A 16,522-nucleotide genomic window follows, 5' to 3' on the forward strand; every position below is an offset into this window, starting at 1 on the left:
GGAATGGGCGGTACTGTAAGTATGGTTTAATTTAGAACAATAAAGAATTGTGTCTTTATTTCAATTAAAGGACTTTATTCTGGGTGTTTGTGTTTTTTTTTTTAAATACTTTACTAGAAATTCATGGCGGTCATGTCTAATATTGGCGTGACCCCATGAATTTCGGGCTTAGGGCCAGCTGATAATGCCAAGCTGGCCCTAACCCCTTTATTACCCAGTGAGCCACCGCACCAGGGCCCTGGATGAGTTGGGTACAGCGCCAGAAGATGGCGCATCTATGAACGCGCCATTTTCCGGGGCGGCTGCGGACTGCAATTTGCAGCGGGTGGGGCCCAGAAAGCTTGGGCCTCCCTGCGCTGCAGATTCCAGCCCCCAGCTGCCTAGTTGTACCTGGCTGGACTCAAAAATAGGGCGAAGCCCCACGTATTTTTTTTTTAATTATTTCATGAAATTCATGAAATAATTAAGAAAAAAAGGGCTTCCCTATATTGTTGTGTCCGGCCAGGTACAAATAGGCAGCTGGTGTTTGGGGGCAGCCCATTCCTGCCTGCTGTACCTGGCTGGACACAAATATAGGGCGAAGCCCCACATCAATTTTTTTTTTATTATTTCATGAATTTCATGAAATAATTTAAAAAAAAAATACGTGGGGCTTCTCCCTATTTTTGTGTCCAGCCAGGTACAACTAGGCTGCTGGGGGATGGAATCTGCAGCGCAGGGAGGCCCAAGCTTTCTGCCCCCCCTCCCCCCGCAAATTGCAGTCCGCAGCCACCCCGGAATATGGCGCGTTCATAGAAGCTGAATGCTGTACCTGGCTGGCATACAAAAATATGGCAAAGCCCATGTCAAAATTTTTGGGATAAATTAATTAAAAAATAAATAATAATTTAGGGACTGCATCTTTATTAACTCCTCAAATGTCATTTAGTGTTAAAATAAAGGATTTATTTAAAAAAAAAATTGGCGTGGGATCCACCTTAATTTTAGTCTCTAGCGGAGGTTAAGCCGACGGCTGGGGCAGATGTTTGAAGCCTGGGAAGGGGGTAATACCCACGGAGCTTCCCAGACTACTAATATCAGCCCCCAGCTGAATACCTAGCCTTTACTAGCTATTAAAATGGGGGACCCCCCCCCCCCCCCAAAAAAAAAAAAAATGACGTGGGGTCCCCCCTATTTTAATAGCTAGCAAAGGCTAGGCAGACAGCTGGGGGCTGATATTAATAGCCCAGGAAGGGTGCCATGAATATTGGCCCCCTCCCAGGCTACAAACACCAGCCGTCAGCCGCCCCAGAAATGGCGCATCCATAGGATGCGCCAATTCTGGCACTTAGCCTCGCTCTTCCACGCTGCCCTGTAGCGGTGGCAGGGGGTAATAGTGGTGGGGTTCATGTCAGCGCCAGCTGCCATGAAGCCCAGGTTAGTAATGATGGGCGTCTATAAGACACCCCCATTACTAACCTACAAAGTGTTAAAAAGAAAAACACACACTACACCCAGAAAAAAATAATTTATTGGAAATAAAACACACCATTTTATTTAATTCTTAGTTTACTAAAAAAAATAGTTACCTGTCCACGTTCCTGCGCTGATCTCCCATGCACAGCTGTCACATCTGGAGATGGTGACAGCTGTGCATGGCTGCTGTAAGCTCACGCTGCCGGGAACATGTCCGCTCCCGGCAGCGGGAGCCCCTGACTGAGGTCACCAGAGTGCATTCAGGCAGCGCAGCTCCGGAGACCTCCTTTACGGCACTGCTGTACCATGGGAATTTCTCACGATACAGCAGGGCCGTAAAGGAGCTAACCGGAGCAGCGCTGCCTGAACTCCGGCGAACCCGCTTATGCAGAGACGGGGCTGCTTTACGGCCCCGTCATTCTAGCGGCGGCAGCGGTTCAGAGCGGTCACATTCTATGTGGCTGCTCTAAACTGGAGATCATCATGGGACACTTGTGGACTACTACGGAGGGGTAAGGATAAGGTTGTGGTTTATTATTTTATTACAGGAGATCGATGGCTTCGGGGAATTAGGTGTCTAGGTGAGTATAGGTGTAGTTTTTACTTTATTTCAGGTGGCGATCGGCGGGGACAGGTAATGTATGAGCTAATTTATTGTAGGTAACCACTGGCCACCAATGACATGTATTTAAAATTTATTGGGGACACAGTAGGGCAATTTAAATAGCAGGATCAGGCTGATGGGAACTACTGCTTCCATCGAGCTGATCCTGCTGGCACGAGTGGACGGGGGACAGACATAGGCCGATGGGAGTAGTAGTGTCACATCGGCCTATGTCTGCCTGCACGCACACATCGCGCACACACTCGCAGACACCGCGCACACACTCGCAGACACCGCGCACACACTCGCAGACACCGCGCACACACTCGCAGACACCGCGCACACACTCGCAGACACCGCGCACACACTCGCAGACACCGCGCACACACTCGCAGACACCGCGCACACACTCGCAGACACCGCGCACACACTCGCAGACACCGCGCACACACTCGCAGACACCGCGCACACACTCGCAGACACCGCGCACACACTCGCAGACACCGCGCACACACTCGCAGACACCGCGCACACACTCGCAGACACCGCGCACACACTCGCAGACACCGCGCACACACTCGCAGACACCGCGCACACACTCGCAGACACCGCGCACACACTCGCAGACACCGCGCACACACTCGCAGACACCGCGCACACACGCGCAGACACCGCGCACACACGCGCAGACACCGCGCACACACGCGCAGACACCGCGCACACACGCGCAGACACCGCGCACACACGCGCAGACACCGCGCACACACGCGCAGACACCGCGCACACACGCGCAGACACCGCGCACACACGCGCAGACACCGCGCACACACGCGCAGACACCGCGCACACACGCGCAGACACCGCGCACACACGCGCAGCTGAGCGCTGCCATCCAGCTTGTCATCCTTCAGAGACACTGCAGAGCGCAGGCATTATGGGAACTTCCGATTCCGGTATTCGATATTGTAAAAGTATCGGAATTAAGTATCGGAATTCCGATACCGCGAATATCGGCCGATACCCGATATTTCAGTATCGGAATGCTCAACACTACTCCTGAGCCATCCTTGTCTAGAGAAGTTAGGTGCATGTTCACACTTCTGTATAGAGTTTCTGTGGACACAATATGAGATTATGTCGATAATGTGTCTAATTGTATCTCAAACTGCCATGGTAGATAATTTTAATGGGGGACAGTATTTAGTTTATTAATTATACTCCCCTGTTTGAGTGGAGAGAATTCAGAGAACATTAAACGAGGACATTAGGTTAATTCCACCTGTACTGGAGTAAGAAGCACAGTAAAATGTTTAGTTTATACTGATTTAGTTCATGTCTCTAAAAATTTAGGAGAGATTACTTAGATTTATGTATCTTTTTTGACTATGCAAAATATGATGCTATGGTTTAATATGTTGTGTTAGAACTTAAAACAGATGCAGGGTTTCCTTTTATAGTGTACCTTGAGTTTTCAGTGATGTGAAATGAAAAATTATCATTGGTAAAACTTGGCTGCTGTTGAGTAAATATTTATTATATGAGCCTAGTATTGTTGGTGGTAGCGGTAAGAAGCAGAAATCGGCTATTGATTACCTATCCATGGGATAGGTCAATCAGAATGCTGATCTGAGAAGACAGACATCGGGTACCCCTCCCATCTCATATTCATGATTTATCTTAGGTCATCAATATTTTAATCCTGGATAACCCCTTTAAAGGTAATCCTTCACCCGGTTTTTGCTACCCCGTCTGAGAGCAGCATGAGATGGGGGCAGTGTGTCACTTAATGAGCTGCTTGCTGCAGTTTTGATTAAAATCAGAGTCTTCTCTGCTGCAGATCTTTAGCTCTCTGAATGCTGTGCTCTGTATAACCCTGCGCACATCACTGGCAGTGTTCACTGTACACTGTGTATAGGCAGAAAGCTGGCCACAGTGTTGGGGTGGGGTTATACAGCGCTCATAAATATAGAGTAGGACATGGCAGCAAGTTTCTAGTCCTCTAGTGATAATCTGCTGCTGATTAGAATGGTGATGTATAATATTTTTTTTTATTGAAATTACAACAAGCTGCCCAGTAAGTGATACATTGGTGCAATCAGGGTCTCTTTCTCTACATCATACTGCTCCCAGATTAGCTGTCAAAAACCAGGTGACAGATTCCCTTTTAAATAGAAACTTCTTTGTATAAAATAACCATTTTATGTGAAGTCTTTCTTCTGACAGATCCCTTCTGCAGGTACATGCATATAAATGAGCTCTTGGTATAATTATTGGTTCCAATATATAATATATTTTGCGGTACATGCCAAGAAAACAAAAAATTCTATTGTATAATAAAAAATACAACATTGAGTGTAAATGACTATTTATCTAGAAATAATACAAATGCCTATCATTATTACTGGATGAATCTTAGTCTTTTTGGGTTAATTTTAAGGGTATGTGCACACGATGCAGAAATGCACAGGATTTTTTCCTGAGCGTTTCTGCATCTCTCTGGCAAGAAAAAACGCATGCGGATTGTATATGCGGTTTCCTGCCAGGGACATGCGGAAATGTCTTCACTTTCATTTCTGCATGTGGGTTGACAAGCGCTTCCCAAGCGATTTTAGCATCACTTGGAAAGTGCTTGTCAACTTTACACTATATAAATCCATGCAACCGGCATGGATTTATATAGTGTGTGAATGTCAAAAAATAAATATATACTTTACCCTCTGATGGCCCCCGGTGTCCTGCTTCGCTCGGTCCCGGCTGCCGGCAGTGAAGACTTTAGGACCTTCCGACGTCAGCGTCACGTGACCCGTCACATGACTCTGACGTCAGCGAAGGTCCTTCTTCATTCAACCCCGAAGTGCCGCGAACCAAGCAGGAGCGCTGCGCGGGCCGTCAGAAGGTGAGAATATATATATTTTTTATTTTATTCTTTTTTTTTTAATGGTACCTGGGTCTGGATGAGAGTCCTCTCATCCACACCCGGGTACCATCCGCACATTAGACCGCATGAAAAGCGCATCAACATATACAGTGATGCGGATTCCATGCGGTCTAATGCAAGTCAATGGCGGCAAAAGAGCAGCGTTTCCGCAAAATTAATTGACATGCTGCGGATTTTTGACCGCAGCGTTTACGCTGCGGAAAAATCCGCATCATGGGCACAGCACATGCGGATTTCAATTGGGGAACATTGCTGCCCTTCTACCATGCGTTTTTCATGCGTTTCCGCGGCGTTTACGCAACTGCAAAAGCGCAGCGGAAACGCATTAAATACGCATCGTGTGAACTCAGCCTTAATAAAAAGTGTCCTTTATTTTATTCTCTTACCAGTGTTTGTTTTTCTTTTATGGCAGCTCCCAGACTCAATGGCACATCCAAGCTGGAGAGACGCAGGGACACGGGAGGATATGAGAGCTCGTCCACCCTAATGAGCAGTGAGCTGGACTCCACTAGCTTCTTTGATTCTGACGAGGATGATTCTACGAGCAGGTATGTAGACATTCTGGACTACGTGGAATGTACTAGAAATGATATCTGGCAGAACGGCAGACAATAATGCTACTTCATGTTTTGTTGTTTTTTTTTTTTTTTATGTGCCCATGATGCAGAAATGCTGCATTTTTTTTTCCGCTTCTACCTGGCAGGAAAAACGCATAGCGTTTGTCAAGCGTTTTTGCATGTATTTCTGTATGCAGGTTATCAAGCGCTTTTCCAAGCGATTTTAGCATCACTTGGAAAAGTGCTTGACAACTTGTTCACACTATAGATCCATGCAACCGGCATGGATTTATAGTAGTGTGACCAAGTTAGTTAAAAAAAAAAAGAAGAAGAAGACTGGTAAAAAAAAAAAAAAAAAAATTACTCACCTTCCGATGTCCTCCCGGTGTTTTCTCTGCTGTGTGCGGTGTCTTGGGCGGCTCGCGGTGGTATGTAGGACCTGTGGTGGTGTCATTGAGTCATGTGACAGGTCATATGACTCAATGACATCATGGCAGGTCCTTCACAACAACACGACCCATACAGCAGACCAGACGGAGGGGAGAAAACACCGGGAGGACATCGGAAGGTAAGTATAATCTTTATTTTTTATTTTAAATTCGTTTTTTTAACAGGTTCTATGGTACCCAGGTCTGGAGGAGAGTCTCCTCTCCTCCAGACCTGGGTACCATCCGCACTTTGAACCGTGTGATATCCGCTTGTGCAGATGCAGTGATGCACATGTCAAGCGGTCCAATGCAAGTCAATGGCGGCGATTACGCTGCGTGTCCGCAAAATTAATGGACATGCTGCGTATTTTTCCGCAATGATAATCCGCAGCAGAAATTTCCGCAGCATGTGCACAGCACATGCAGATTATCATTGGGGACCCTGGGGAAAGTATTACCAAGCGTTCTTTAAGCGTTTTCGCTGCGGAAATTCCACGGCAAAAACGCTTGAAACTGTAAAAAAAAAAAAAAAAAAAAAAAAAGAATTTAAAATAAAAGATAAAGATTATACTTGCCTTCCGATGTCCTCCCGGTGTTTTCTCCCCTCCGTCTGGTCTGTATGGGTCGCGTTGTTGTGAAGGACCTGCCATAATGTCATTGAGTCATGTGACCTGTCACGTGACTCTATGACGTCACCGCAGGTCCTTTACACCACCGCGAGCCACCCAAAACATCGGCCGCAACAGAGAAAACACCGGGAGGACATCAGAAAGTGAGTATAATTTTTATTTTTTACCATTCTTATTCTTTTTTTTTTTTTTTTTTTTTTTAAACTAACTTGGTCACACTACTATGACTCCATGCCGGTTGCATGGATTTATATAGTGTGACCAAGTTGTCAAGCACTTTTCCAAGTGATGGTAAAATCGCTTGGAAAAGTGCTTGATAACCCGCATGCAGAAATGCATGCAAAAACGCTTGACAAACACTTCTACCTGGCGGGAAAAACGCATGTAAAAACCGCATGCGTTTTTCCTGCCAGGGAGAAGCGGAAAAAATATGCAGAATTTCTGCATCGTGGGCACATAGCCTAAGTCAAGTTTTTTCACATACATAAGAATGGAAGTGATCGAAAACTGTCTGCATTTGAGTACTTTTAGCCGTATTAATGCTACCTCTACAGAGGAAGGGAAATCCGGAACCAGAGCAGACATGCCAGACCTGCAATCTGAGGACATTGTAGGGTCAGGGCGACTGTCAGGACATATTGTGTAGTTTCTGAAACGGGGTGCTTCTCTCCAGCGTTTTTTTTTTTTTTTTTTTTTTGCACCGCTGGAGTGGTGCTTTTAAATGTGCTTCCCCTGTCTCATACTTACTTACCTGCCGCCCCTAAGATAGTTTTCCAGCATCGCTCCTGTCATTCTCTGGTGAAAAGTGACCTGCTAGGCAGCTCCAGTGCGATGCGGGCCAGAGCTCATTTTTCAATACAAGTCTGAGAGCCTTGTTCTGGCTTTCATAGACTTGCATTGGAACCTTGTGATGTAGCTTCTGGTTTCCGGCCAGTCGGAAGTAATACTCACAAGATTGCATTGCCAGACTGGAGCGTTGCCGAAGAATAGTGAAGACGCCGGAGTGTAATTGTATAACCGCAGGCAGGGGCTTTACATTTAAAGCGCCACTCCAGCGCTGGGGAAAAAAACACTGAAGGTGGTGCTTTAGCGGTAGTTTGAAAGTTATCCCCTGTCATTTGGATACAATAAAACTTCCTAATCGCTGGGAATCTGACCACTGAGGTCCCCACAGATCAAAAAAACATTGGCTCTAAAGAGCCCTGGCAGAATAAATGGATTGGTAACGCTCATGGTGAACAACAGTTCCATTCAGATGGGAGTGCCATCTCCAGCGATCCTAAGCCACAAACCGGCGTTCATAGGAGATTCATAATGACTGGCACGGTGGTCTTCTGCAGACACCCGACTGTCATGACAACCCATCGGCGCCCCGCGATCACGTGACAGGGGCGACGATGGGCTTGACTTGTGACGCACTTTAGGCAAGCACCTGTTAAATGCCGCTGTCAGATTGACAGCGGCATTTAACTGGTTAACAGCTGCAGGTGGATCTCATGGCTCTTGAAGGAAGGAGAGGAAAAAACAAATGCGCAAAAATGAAAAATCACCTTAAGGCTATGTGCCCACTATGCATTTTTTTCCGCAGCGAAAACGCTTAAACACTTGGTAATACGTGCCCCATGGTCCCCAATGATAATCCGCATGTGCTGTGCACATGCTGCGGAAATTTCCGCTGCGGATTATCATTGCGGAAAAATACGCTGCATGTCCATTAATTTTGCGGACACGCAGCGTAATCACCGCCATTGGACCGCGTGACATCCGCATCACTGCATCTGCACATGCAGATATCACACGGTTCAATGTGCGGATGATACCCAGGTCTGGAGAAGAGGAGACTCTCATCCAGACCTGGGTACCATAGAGCCAAAGAACTTAAAATAAAAAATAAAGATTATACTTGCCTTCCAATGTCCTCCTGGTGTTTTCTCCCCTCCGTCTGGTCTGCTGTATGGGTCGCGTTGTTGTGAAGGACCTGCCATGACGTCATTGAGTCATGTAACCTGTCACATGTCTCAATGACGTCACCGCAGGTCCTTCACACCACCTCGAGCCGCCCAAGACACCGGACGCAGCGGAGTATAATCTTTATTTTTTACCATTCTTATTCTTTTTTTTTTTTTTTTTTTAACTATTGGTCACGCTATATAAATCCATGCTGGTTGCATGGATTTATATAGTGTGAACAAGTTGTCAAGCACCTTTCCGAGTGATGCTAAAATGGCTTGGAAAAGCGCTTGATAACCCGCATGCAGAAATACATGCAAAACCGCTTGACAAACGCTTCTATCTGGTGGGGTAAAAACGCATGTAAAATCCGCTTGCGTTTTTCCTGCCAGGGAGAAGCGGAAAAAATATGCAGCATTTCTGCATCGTGGGCACATAGCCTTAAGGAGTTAGTTTGACTATTTATCTTGTTCATGTTGTGTTTTTTTTTTTTTTTTTTTTTTTTTTAAGAAAACATGCATTTCTGGCCAGCTTTACAATTCTACATGTATTGGTAACATTTGCCAACATATAAAATTTCAAAATTTGGAACTTTTAAACCCATCCCTAGTAACATGAGACCACCCTATAACATACAGAGCCACCCACTTTTAAGTTTGCATATATCCTGCCCCTTTCACAGTTCAGTTTGCAAATTGTCCCTGCAAATTTGAGACTGTTGACAGGTATGGTAGTTGAGCTATCCAAATTGCTCAATATAGGAGTGTTGCTAGCAGTAGTAGGAGCACAGAACACCTCCCCCTCCAGCAGGAGATGTGGCCACACATCAGTAGTGATTTCTGCATGTCGCTAACACTAGGGGAAGCGCATTACAGATTTACTGCCTGGATTGTGCTCAGTGAGAGCTATACAACAGAGTGCAGTGTGCTCCCCCTGCTGGCGCTTCTAGGAGGAATTTTATTATGTACCTCTATGGCTTTTGTGAAGGGGAGCTGTTAAATTGGTGTTCTCGAACATAAAAAATATGCCCTCTATACCCTATAAAGATCCATATCAAATAAATAATCCCATTATGTATCGGATCCTTATAGATTAAAGATACATTTTCAACCTCATCAACCTCTTTGCCATTCTAATACTACCTTACCCTCCCCTAACTGCTAGAGCTGTTAGTGATATAGTAACACATTATCCTTGACACTAAATAAAAATGTTCAAACCAACTTCAATCTTAAGTTCCAATGAGGTGAAGATACCCTATGGTTTTGATGACTGTTGTTTTTGTTTGTCTTTTCCCCCATGTTTCAAAAATTAATCTTACTTTTTGGTTTTGCCTTTTTGTAGCATTAACAATACAAAGGTATGTTTTCTAGATCACCATCAGTTTGTGTGTTAGTACCCAGTGCAAGCTCATGGGTATATTGGGTCAAACTGGAAATATACCTTGCCAATCCAACCCCCAGATATGTGGTAGCTGCTTATCCCTGCTTATCCCTTCCCATCTATGGACCTAACCTGCCTGTTGACCAGTCTGAATTGACATACAATGGATATAAAAAGTCTACACACCCCTGTTAAAATGGCAGGTTTTGGTGGGGGTGGGGGGTTTGTCGTGAAAAAGAAAAAAAAAACTACGAAGAACTTTTTCCTCTGTTAATGTCACCAATACTCTGTACAATACAATTGGAAAATAAACTTTAAATATGGTTGCTTAAAGATGCACAGCCTTAAACTAATACTTTGTACAAAGTGCCCTTTGAATGTATGACCACGTTGTCTCTGTAAGAGTCCTATCAGCATAGCACATCTAGAACTGACACTTTTTTTTTCTGACAATTTTTTCCCACTTCCCATTGCAGTAGTGCTCCAAATCTGTCAGATTGCAAGGTCATCTACTGGGTATGCCCCTCTTCAGGTCACCCACAGATTTTCATTTGGATTCGGTTGTGGCCTTTGGCTGAGCCATTCCAAAACATTCATCTTCTGGCGAAGCTATTCTTTTGTTGATTTGGAGGTATTCTTAGGGTTGCTGTCATGCTGAAAGGTGAAATTCCTCTTAAGCTTTTTAGCAGAGGCCTGAAAGTTTTGATGCAAAATTGACTGACTGATATTTGTAACTGTTCATAAGTCCTTTTGTGACTGCAGACTTTTTACACCCCCACCCACCTACTCCTCCAGAACATGGACTGTACACTGCGAGGATTCACCGGTGTCTGAGCTGGGAACAGCAGTGATGTATGCGATATGCATACTCCCAGGCAGAAGCCATATAGTGGGGTTGGCCTCTCTCTATACAAGTGTATTGAGCAGGCTGGTCCCACTAGACTGATTCTGCCTGGGAGTATGCATACCGCATACATCACAACTGTTCCCGGCTCAGAAACTAGCGAATTCTCGCAGTGTACAGTATGTGCACTGGGGGGATATAAGTCTGCAGTCACACAGAGTGACTTCAGACTTATCATTTTAGACCGGACAACTTCTTTAAGACAGTTTTCACAATGTTCCATGGTATATCAGATGAAAAATGTTTGTGTACCTTTCTACTGAATGGTAACTTTCAACAATGAAATCCCTTTGCTGTGTTGTAAGCTGTTCACAGACCATAGCTTTTGCTGTAGAATGTAACTATGAAAATGTCATAAAAATCCTACTAGAATAGCTAAACTTTATATGGGGTTATTCAGAACCACTGTGTAGTGATTCGTGTTTAAATGCCATTCTAATTCTGCACACAATCAGATCCCCAGTTATAAGAGTGTTCACACTTATGCAACCACATTATTTTAGCGTGATTTTCTTTTCCTCCTTTAAACTGATTTGCTTATCAATTGATTTGTACAGATTATGGGTGACAAAGGTGGATAAAGTACTAAAACGTTTCTTCTTGGTATATTTTTTTTACATCTCAAAAACCTGGCGTTTTAGCAGGGATGTGTAGACTTTTTATATCCACCGTATTAACAGGAAACTTGGTTATAGTTACGCTAATCATGTTCTAGATGCTTTTTATATTTTTTGTTCTCATTGCAGGTTCAGCAATTCCACAGAGCAGAGCAGCGCATCTCGTCTAATGAGGAGACATAAGAGACGCCGGAGAAAACCAAAAGCCCCTCGCGTTGAGCGGGTAAGGAGAAAATGTGCCATTGTCCATTGTTTGTTTTCTGTTGTATAAACCTTATATTAAGGTGCGTTCCATAATCCGAAAAATATACCTCTTGTGCAATTTTTGTATAGACTGTTCTGATGTCCATTTGCACATTGTAGCAGTGTAAGTGCTTCTTTCACACATCATCCTACCTTCGGTTGTGTCTGCGCTTTGCTGACAGCGCCTCCTGGATTTTGGAAGCTTTGACTGATGTTGGCCTGCTTACCAAGACCCCACCTGTAACCAAAATGAAGGGGCAGAAGTGCTCTGCTGACTGCTGTGATCTGATCAGTCTGATTTTCCATGGGAAGCAAGTGTAGCACTAAATGGACTAGTAGAAAGTCTTTGGCTCTTACACCCATCCCTGTATTTCCTTGGTTTGCTTTAGCTGGTCCAATCAGTGGTCCAGTGCTCAGCGTTCGATGTGAAAAGTCACCAGTGACAGTTTTAGTGTGTCCTCCGTCATGCTTCAGCCAGTGATGGCTTTCTGCGGTCATGGCACTGCAGTGACAACCCCGGGCCCCTATACCATCGAGCGTTGTTGCGTTATTTTAAAGGCTGAGGGGGATGTCCTCAAACCCTTTAGAAAATGTCTGTGGCTTTGTGGCTTTCCCTAAAATGCTATATTAATTACATTGCCTCCTTTATTTTTCAGTCCTCTTCATTCAGCAGCATAACGGACTCCACCATGTCTCTGAATATAATCACCGTCACTCTAAACATGGGTGAGTGCCTCCAAGGCAACCATCCTGAAAGCGTTTCTCACTTTTCCTCTAAGATCTGTTTTAATCACGTTCAACTGTATTTTCATTTATTACATTAGAAAAATACAACTTCTTGGGCATCAGCATTGTTGGACAGAGTAACGAGCGCGGGGACGGAGGAATATACATTGGGTCCATCATGAAAGGAGGAGCAGTGGCTGCTGACGGCAGAATTGAACCAGGCGATATGTTACTGCAGGTGCTTATCTAGATTTGGGAAAGTTTTGGTAGGGGGACAGATGTTGCAGATATGGGCAAACTGCATTATGTGCCCTTTAATGTTTCACATGTTTGTAAGCTTTGAACACATTAAATTTTGCAGGTCAATGACATAAATTTTGAGAACATGAGCAACGATGATGCCGTGAGAGTCCTTAGGGAAATCGTGCACAAGCCAGGGTAAGCCCGTTTTATCAAGCACTTTAGTCATGTGTCACAGTATGACTGTGGTGCTACCTGTGCGGTATGTTAAATACACATCCATAATATAAGATTTTGTGCAAACAAAAAAAACCTCTTCTTCTGTCATTTAGCATTTCTTAAGTCATTTATGACCCTTTAAACACAGTGTTCACCAGTCAAAGGAGTTTAAAGAGTAGCTGTCATGTTAATTGTTATTTCTGAAGTCAAAAATACACATGAAAATAAGCAACTTCATAACATCAGAGAAATCTGTTTCTTTATCCTCCTGCTCGACTGATTTTTCACTTTCAATTCACGGGTAAAATCTTTATTCAGTGAAGACAGATTTTCAAAGTAATGAGCGAGGAGATGGTGGTTGGTGCTTGTAAAATTCTATAGATAGGGAGGAGGAGGAGCTAGAGGCAGACACAATCGGCATCAAGTTCTCTTGAAACAAGTTCCAGTACTCCATAGAACTTTATGAGCACCAGATGTCATCTCCTATCGCAATAAATAAGTCTGTCTGCACGGAGTAAAGCTTTTACCTGTGAATTGTGAATATTAAGAATGAATGATCAGTCCATGAGAAGCTGATTATTCTGATAAGATATATTACAAAGCTCCTTTTTTTCAAATGTACTATTTTTTTCCGGAAGAAAATGAAAGCGACGGTTACTCCTAAAGTAAAAGCATATCACTCCATGGTTCGACAGTTGCAGTTTGCAGCATAGCCCTGCACCAGGGGCATTCAGACTGTCTCAGTGTAAGTCTGAGACCCAGAACACCACTTGCTTTAAGAAAGTGTAAAAGATGACCTCCGCTCCACACAGACCATTGAGTATATTGCTGTCCTCTTATTACACTTACATCATTGCTAACAAAGTGAGTAATAAAAAAAAAAATAATAATTGAAGAACTGCAGGTTTAGACCCTTGTTTCAAACGACAGAAGAGTTCTGTAATCTTGCATATCTCTGAGCTGCCGGAGCCCGGCTGCGAAATGAGAAGAAATAAATCTTAAGTGGTACACTACTTTGATCAAGGTTTCTGTCATTGCTTTGTGCTGCCCTCCACATAGAGCACCATAAACCTGGTGACTGATTCCCTTTAAAGTTATTTTTGTGAAAGTATTGCCATTTGTCAGCTGCTCTTGGCCAATGTTAGGCTTACGGCACCTGTGAAATGTTTTTTTTTTTTTGTGTTCCTTTTTTAGATTGTTTCCTTGTTATATTATATGATTAGCATTCTTTACCAGTAAGAGGGATCCTACCACCAAATAAGATCTATAGCCTTAAAAGGGTTGTCCACTACTTTCACATTGATGCCTTATCCATAGGATAGGGCGTCAATGTATGATAGGCCGGGGTCCCACACCCGGCACCCCCACCGATCAGCTGTTATCAGCGCCGACTGCCACCGGCAGGAAATGCTTACCTGCTGAGCTTGACCGTCAAGTTGTAGTGGCCGGCACTTGTTACTGCTCATCCACCTCCTATTCAATTCAATGGGAGGCAGATGTGTAATACCCCGCGGCGGTTTCCACAGATGGGCGGCCAAGCACCGCAGGTAAACACTTCTGGCCAGCGGCCCCGGCACCGATAGCAGCTGATCGGAGGGGGTGCTGGGTGCGGGACCCCGGCCAATCATACATTGATACCCTATCCAATGGATAGGGCATCAATGTGAAAGCAGTTCACAACTTCTTTAAAGCAGTTTTTGGGGATTAACTTTTCCATCCCGTTTTGGTTTCTGTAAGGTTAAAATAATAAGCTCCTCTTTCTCAAGTTTAGCCATCTGTATCAGCAGCAGAGCTGCGGAGTCCAGTAATATGCTGCAGCGGTCACATACACTGTAGCCATGAAACATCGCTACTGTAGCTATGAAGCATCACTGCTGCAGCAAAGATCAGGGAAGAGGCACATCGTTAGATCTGGGGAGGGTGCTTAAAACATGATTTTATTTCTTTAATAAGGAGGATGAAGGGGAGGAAAGGTTTTTACCCCTTTAAATCAAGAGCTATTAAGAAGATCACGGTTTGAGGTGCCCTTTTAAAGACTTATCGAGACAACTTTTAAAATCCCTTTTCATTTGGTATACTGAATAATTCCTACAATAAATTAGAAATCCTGCATTTTTCTCTTTTGCAGGCCCATTACTCTTACTGTCGCTAAGTGTTGGGATCCCTCTCCTCGCGGTTGCTTTACATTGCCAAGAAGTAAGTTCCAGGGACAAACAGCAACTCCACATCTCTCATCTAATAGGATCAAAATTCTGTTCTGAGTAATCCTTCTGTACAACTTTAAAGTGGTGAGAGCTTTGTTTTTCCAGAGCTCTTGCATAGACGTAGATTTAAAGGGAATCTATCCGTAACATCAATCCACCCCAAACCACATATATGAGCATATCTGTATTTGCAAGCTTTAACTCATTGACTCCTCTATATCGTCTTATTAGTTGCTACATTCCCGAGAAATTATTTTAATCGATATTGAATGAGGTGTCCGGGCATGATGGAGCACTTTCTGAGCTTCTGCTGCCTGAGGTGGTTTCTCTGCCCAGTCCCAGCTTCTTTAGGTTGATAGCTCACTGTCTGTGTGACCTCAGGTGCCAGGCAGGGAAGATAGACAGTGAGCTGTTACGCAGTCTAAAGAGGCTGGTGCTTGACGGGAAAATGTCAGGAGGCAGAGGCTTGGATAGTGACCTGTCACACCCAGAGCACTTACAAATGAGGTAGTATGTGAATTAAACCTCTGATTCCTCAGGAATGTGGGAACAGATAGAAGATATAAAGGCGTTGGTGGATTTGTCCTTGCAAGACCTGCATGCCTGTATATGAGGTTTGTTCTTAATGACTCCCTTTAAGGCATTACACTCAGACTTCTTGCAGCCACCATAACAGTAGATTACTGCATAATTTCTTACCATTGTGGGGAGTCCACTTAGAGTACTGATCACCAGATTATACACCCATTTTTTATTTTTTTTATTTTGTTTTACAATTAATTTAGTTCTGAAAAAAAAATACACTTTTTGTGTTAAACTAAAAATCATTTAGGAAAATAATTTCCTTCACAATTTTGGGAAAAAAGTAACAATTTCACATACCATAATATTAGTAATGCCTTTAAATGATGTATGTAGTGATGAGCGAGTATGTTTTGTTAACCCTTTTGCCGAGTATGCTCGGGCCGAGCTCCGAGTATTTATAGCTGCTCGGTGAGATGTTTGAATCACTCCCGTGTGCATGATTTGCAACTGTTTGACAGCTTTAATACATGTGAGGAATGTGTAAGAAGCAGACATTCCTCACATGTATTAAAGCTGTCACACAGTCGCAAATCATGCACACGGGAGTGATTTAAACATAACACCGAGCAGCTGTAAATACTTGGTGCTCGTCCGAGTATACTCGGAGAAAGGGTTAACAGAACATACTCGCTCATCACTAGATGTATGTGATCCTTGCAAAGGGGTCTTCCGGTTAATGTTTGTCCTCGAGTGCAGTTTGGTATAAAAAAATGTATCAAACTGCACAGTACTCACCACGGGTCCACCGGTGAGTCTACGCTGCTGCTCTCAACATCTAGCGTTGACTGGGGCACTGACGTCAGGGCAACCCTGGCAGCCAGTTAGTGAGCTCAGTGACTG

At 44.1% G+C, this 16,522-nt stretch overlaps 1 protein-coding gene across 3 annotated transcripts in view; it reads left to right on the forward strand.

The window, feature by feature from the left end:
- Positions 1–16,522, forward strand: part of DVL3 (dishevelled segment polarity protein 3) — a 68,026-nt gene that overhangs the window by 46,253 nt on the left and 5,251 nt on the right. For all 3 annotated transcript variants that reach the window (XM_073675313.1, XM_073675312.1, XM_073675314.1), the window contains 6 exons: positions 5,410–5,545; positions 11,595–11,688; positions 12,365–12,434; positions 12,533–12,672; positions 12,796–12,872; positions 15,022–15,089. In XM_073675313.1, the coding sequence (XP_073531414.1) occupies positions 5,410–5,545; positions 11,595–11,688; positions 12,365–12,434; positions 12,533–12,672; positions 12,796–12,872; positions 15,022–15,089 (585 nt within the window). The remainder of the gene's footprint in view (positions 1–5,409; positions 5,546–11,594; positions 11,689–12,364; positions 12,435–12,532; positions 12,673–12,795; positions 12,873–15,021; positions 15,090–16,522) is intronic.

This window comes from Phyllobates terribilis, unplaced genomic scaffold, assembly GCF_046119375.1.
Source record: "Phyllobates terribilis strain yellow unplaced genomic scaffold, ASM4611937v1 Scaffold_3__8_contigs__length_932513732, whole genome shotgun sequence".
NCBI classification, from domain to species: Eukaryota; Metazoa; Chordata; class Amphibia; order Anura; family Dendrobatidae; genus Phyllobates; species Phyllobates terribilis.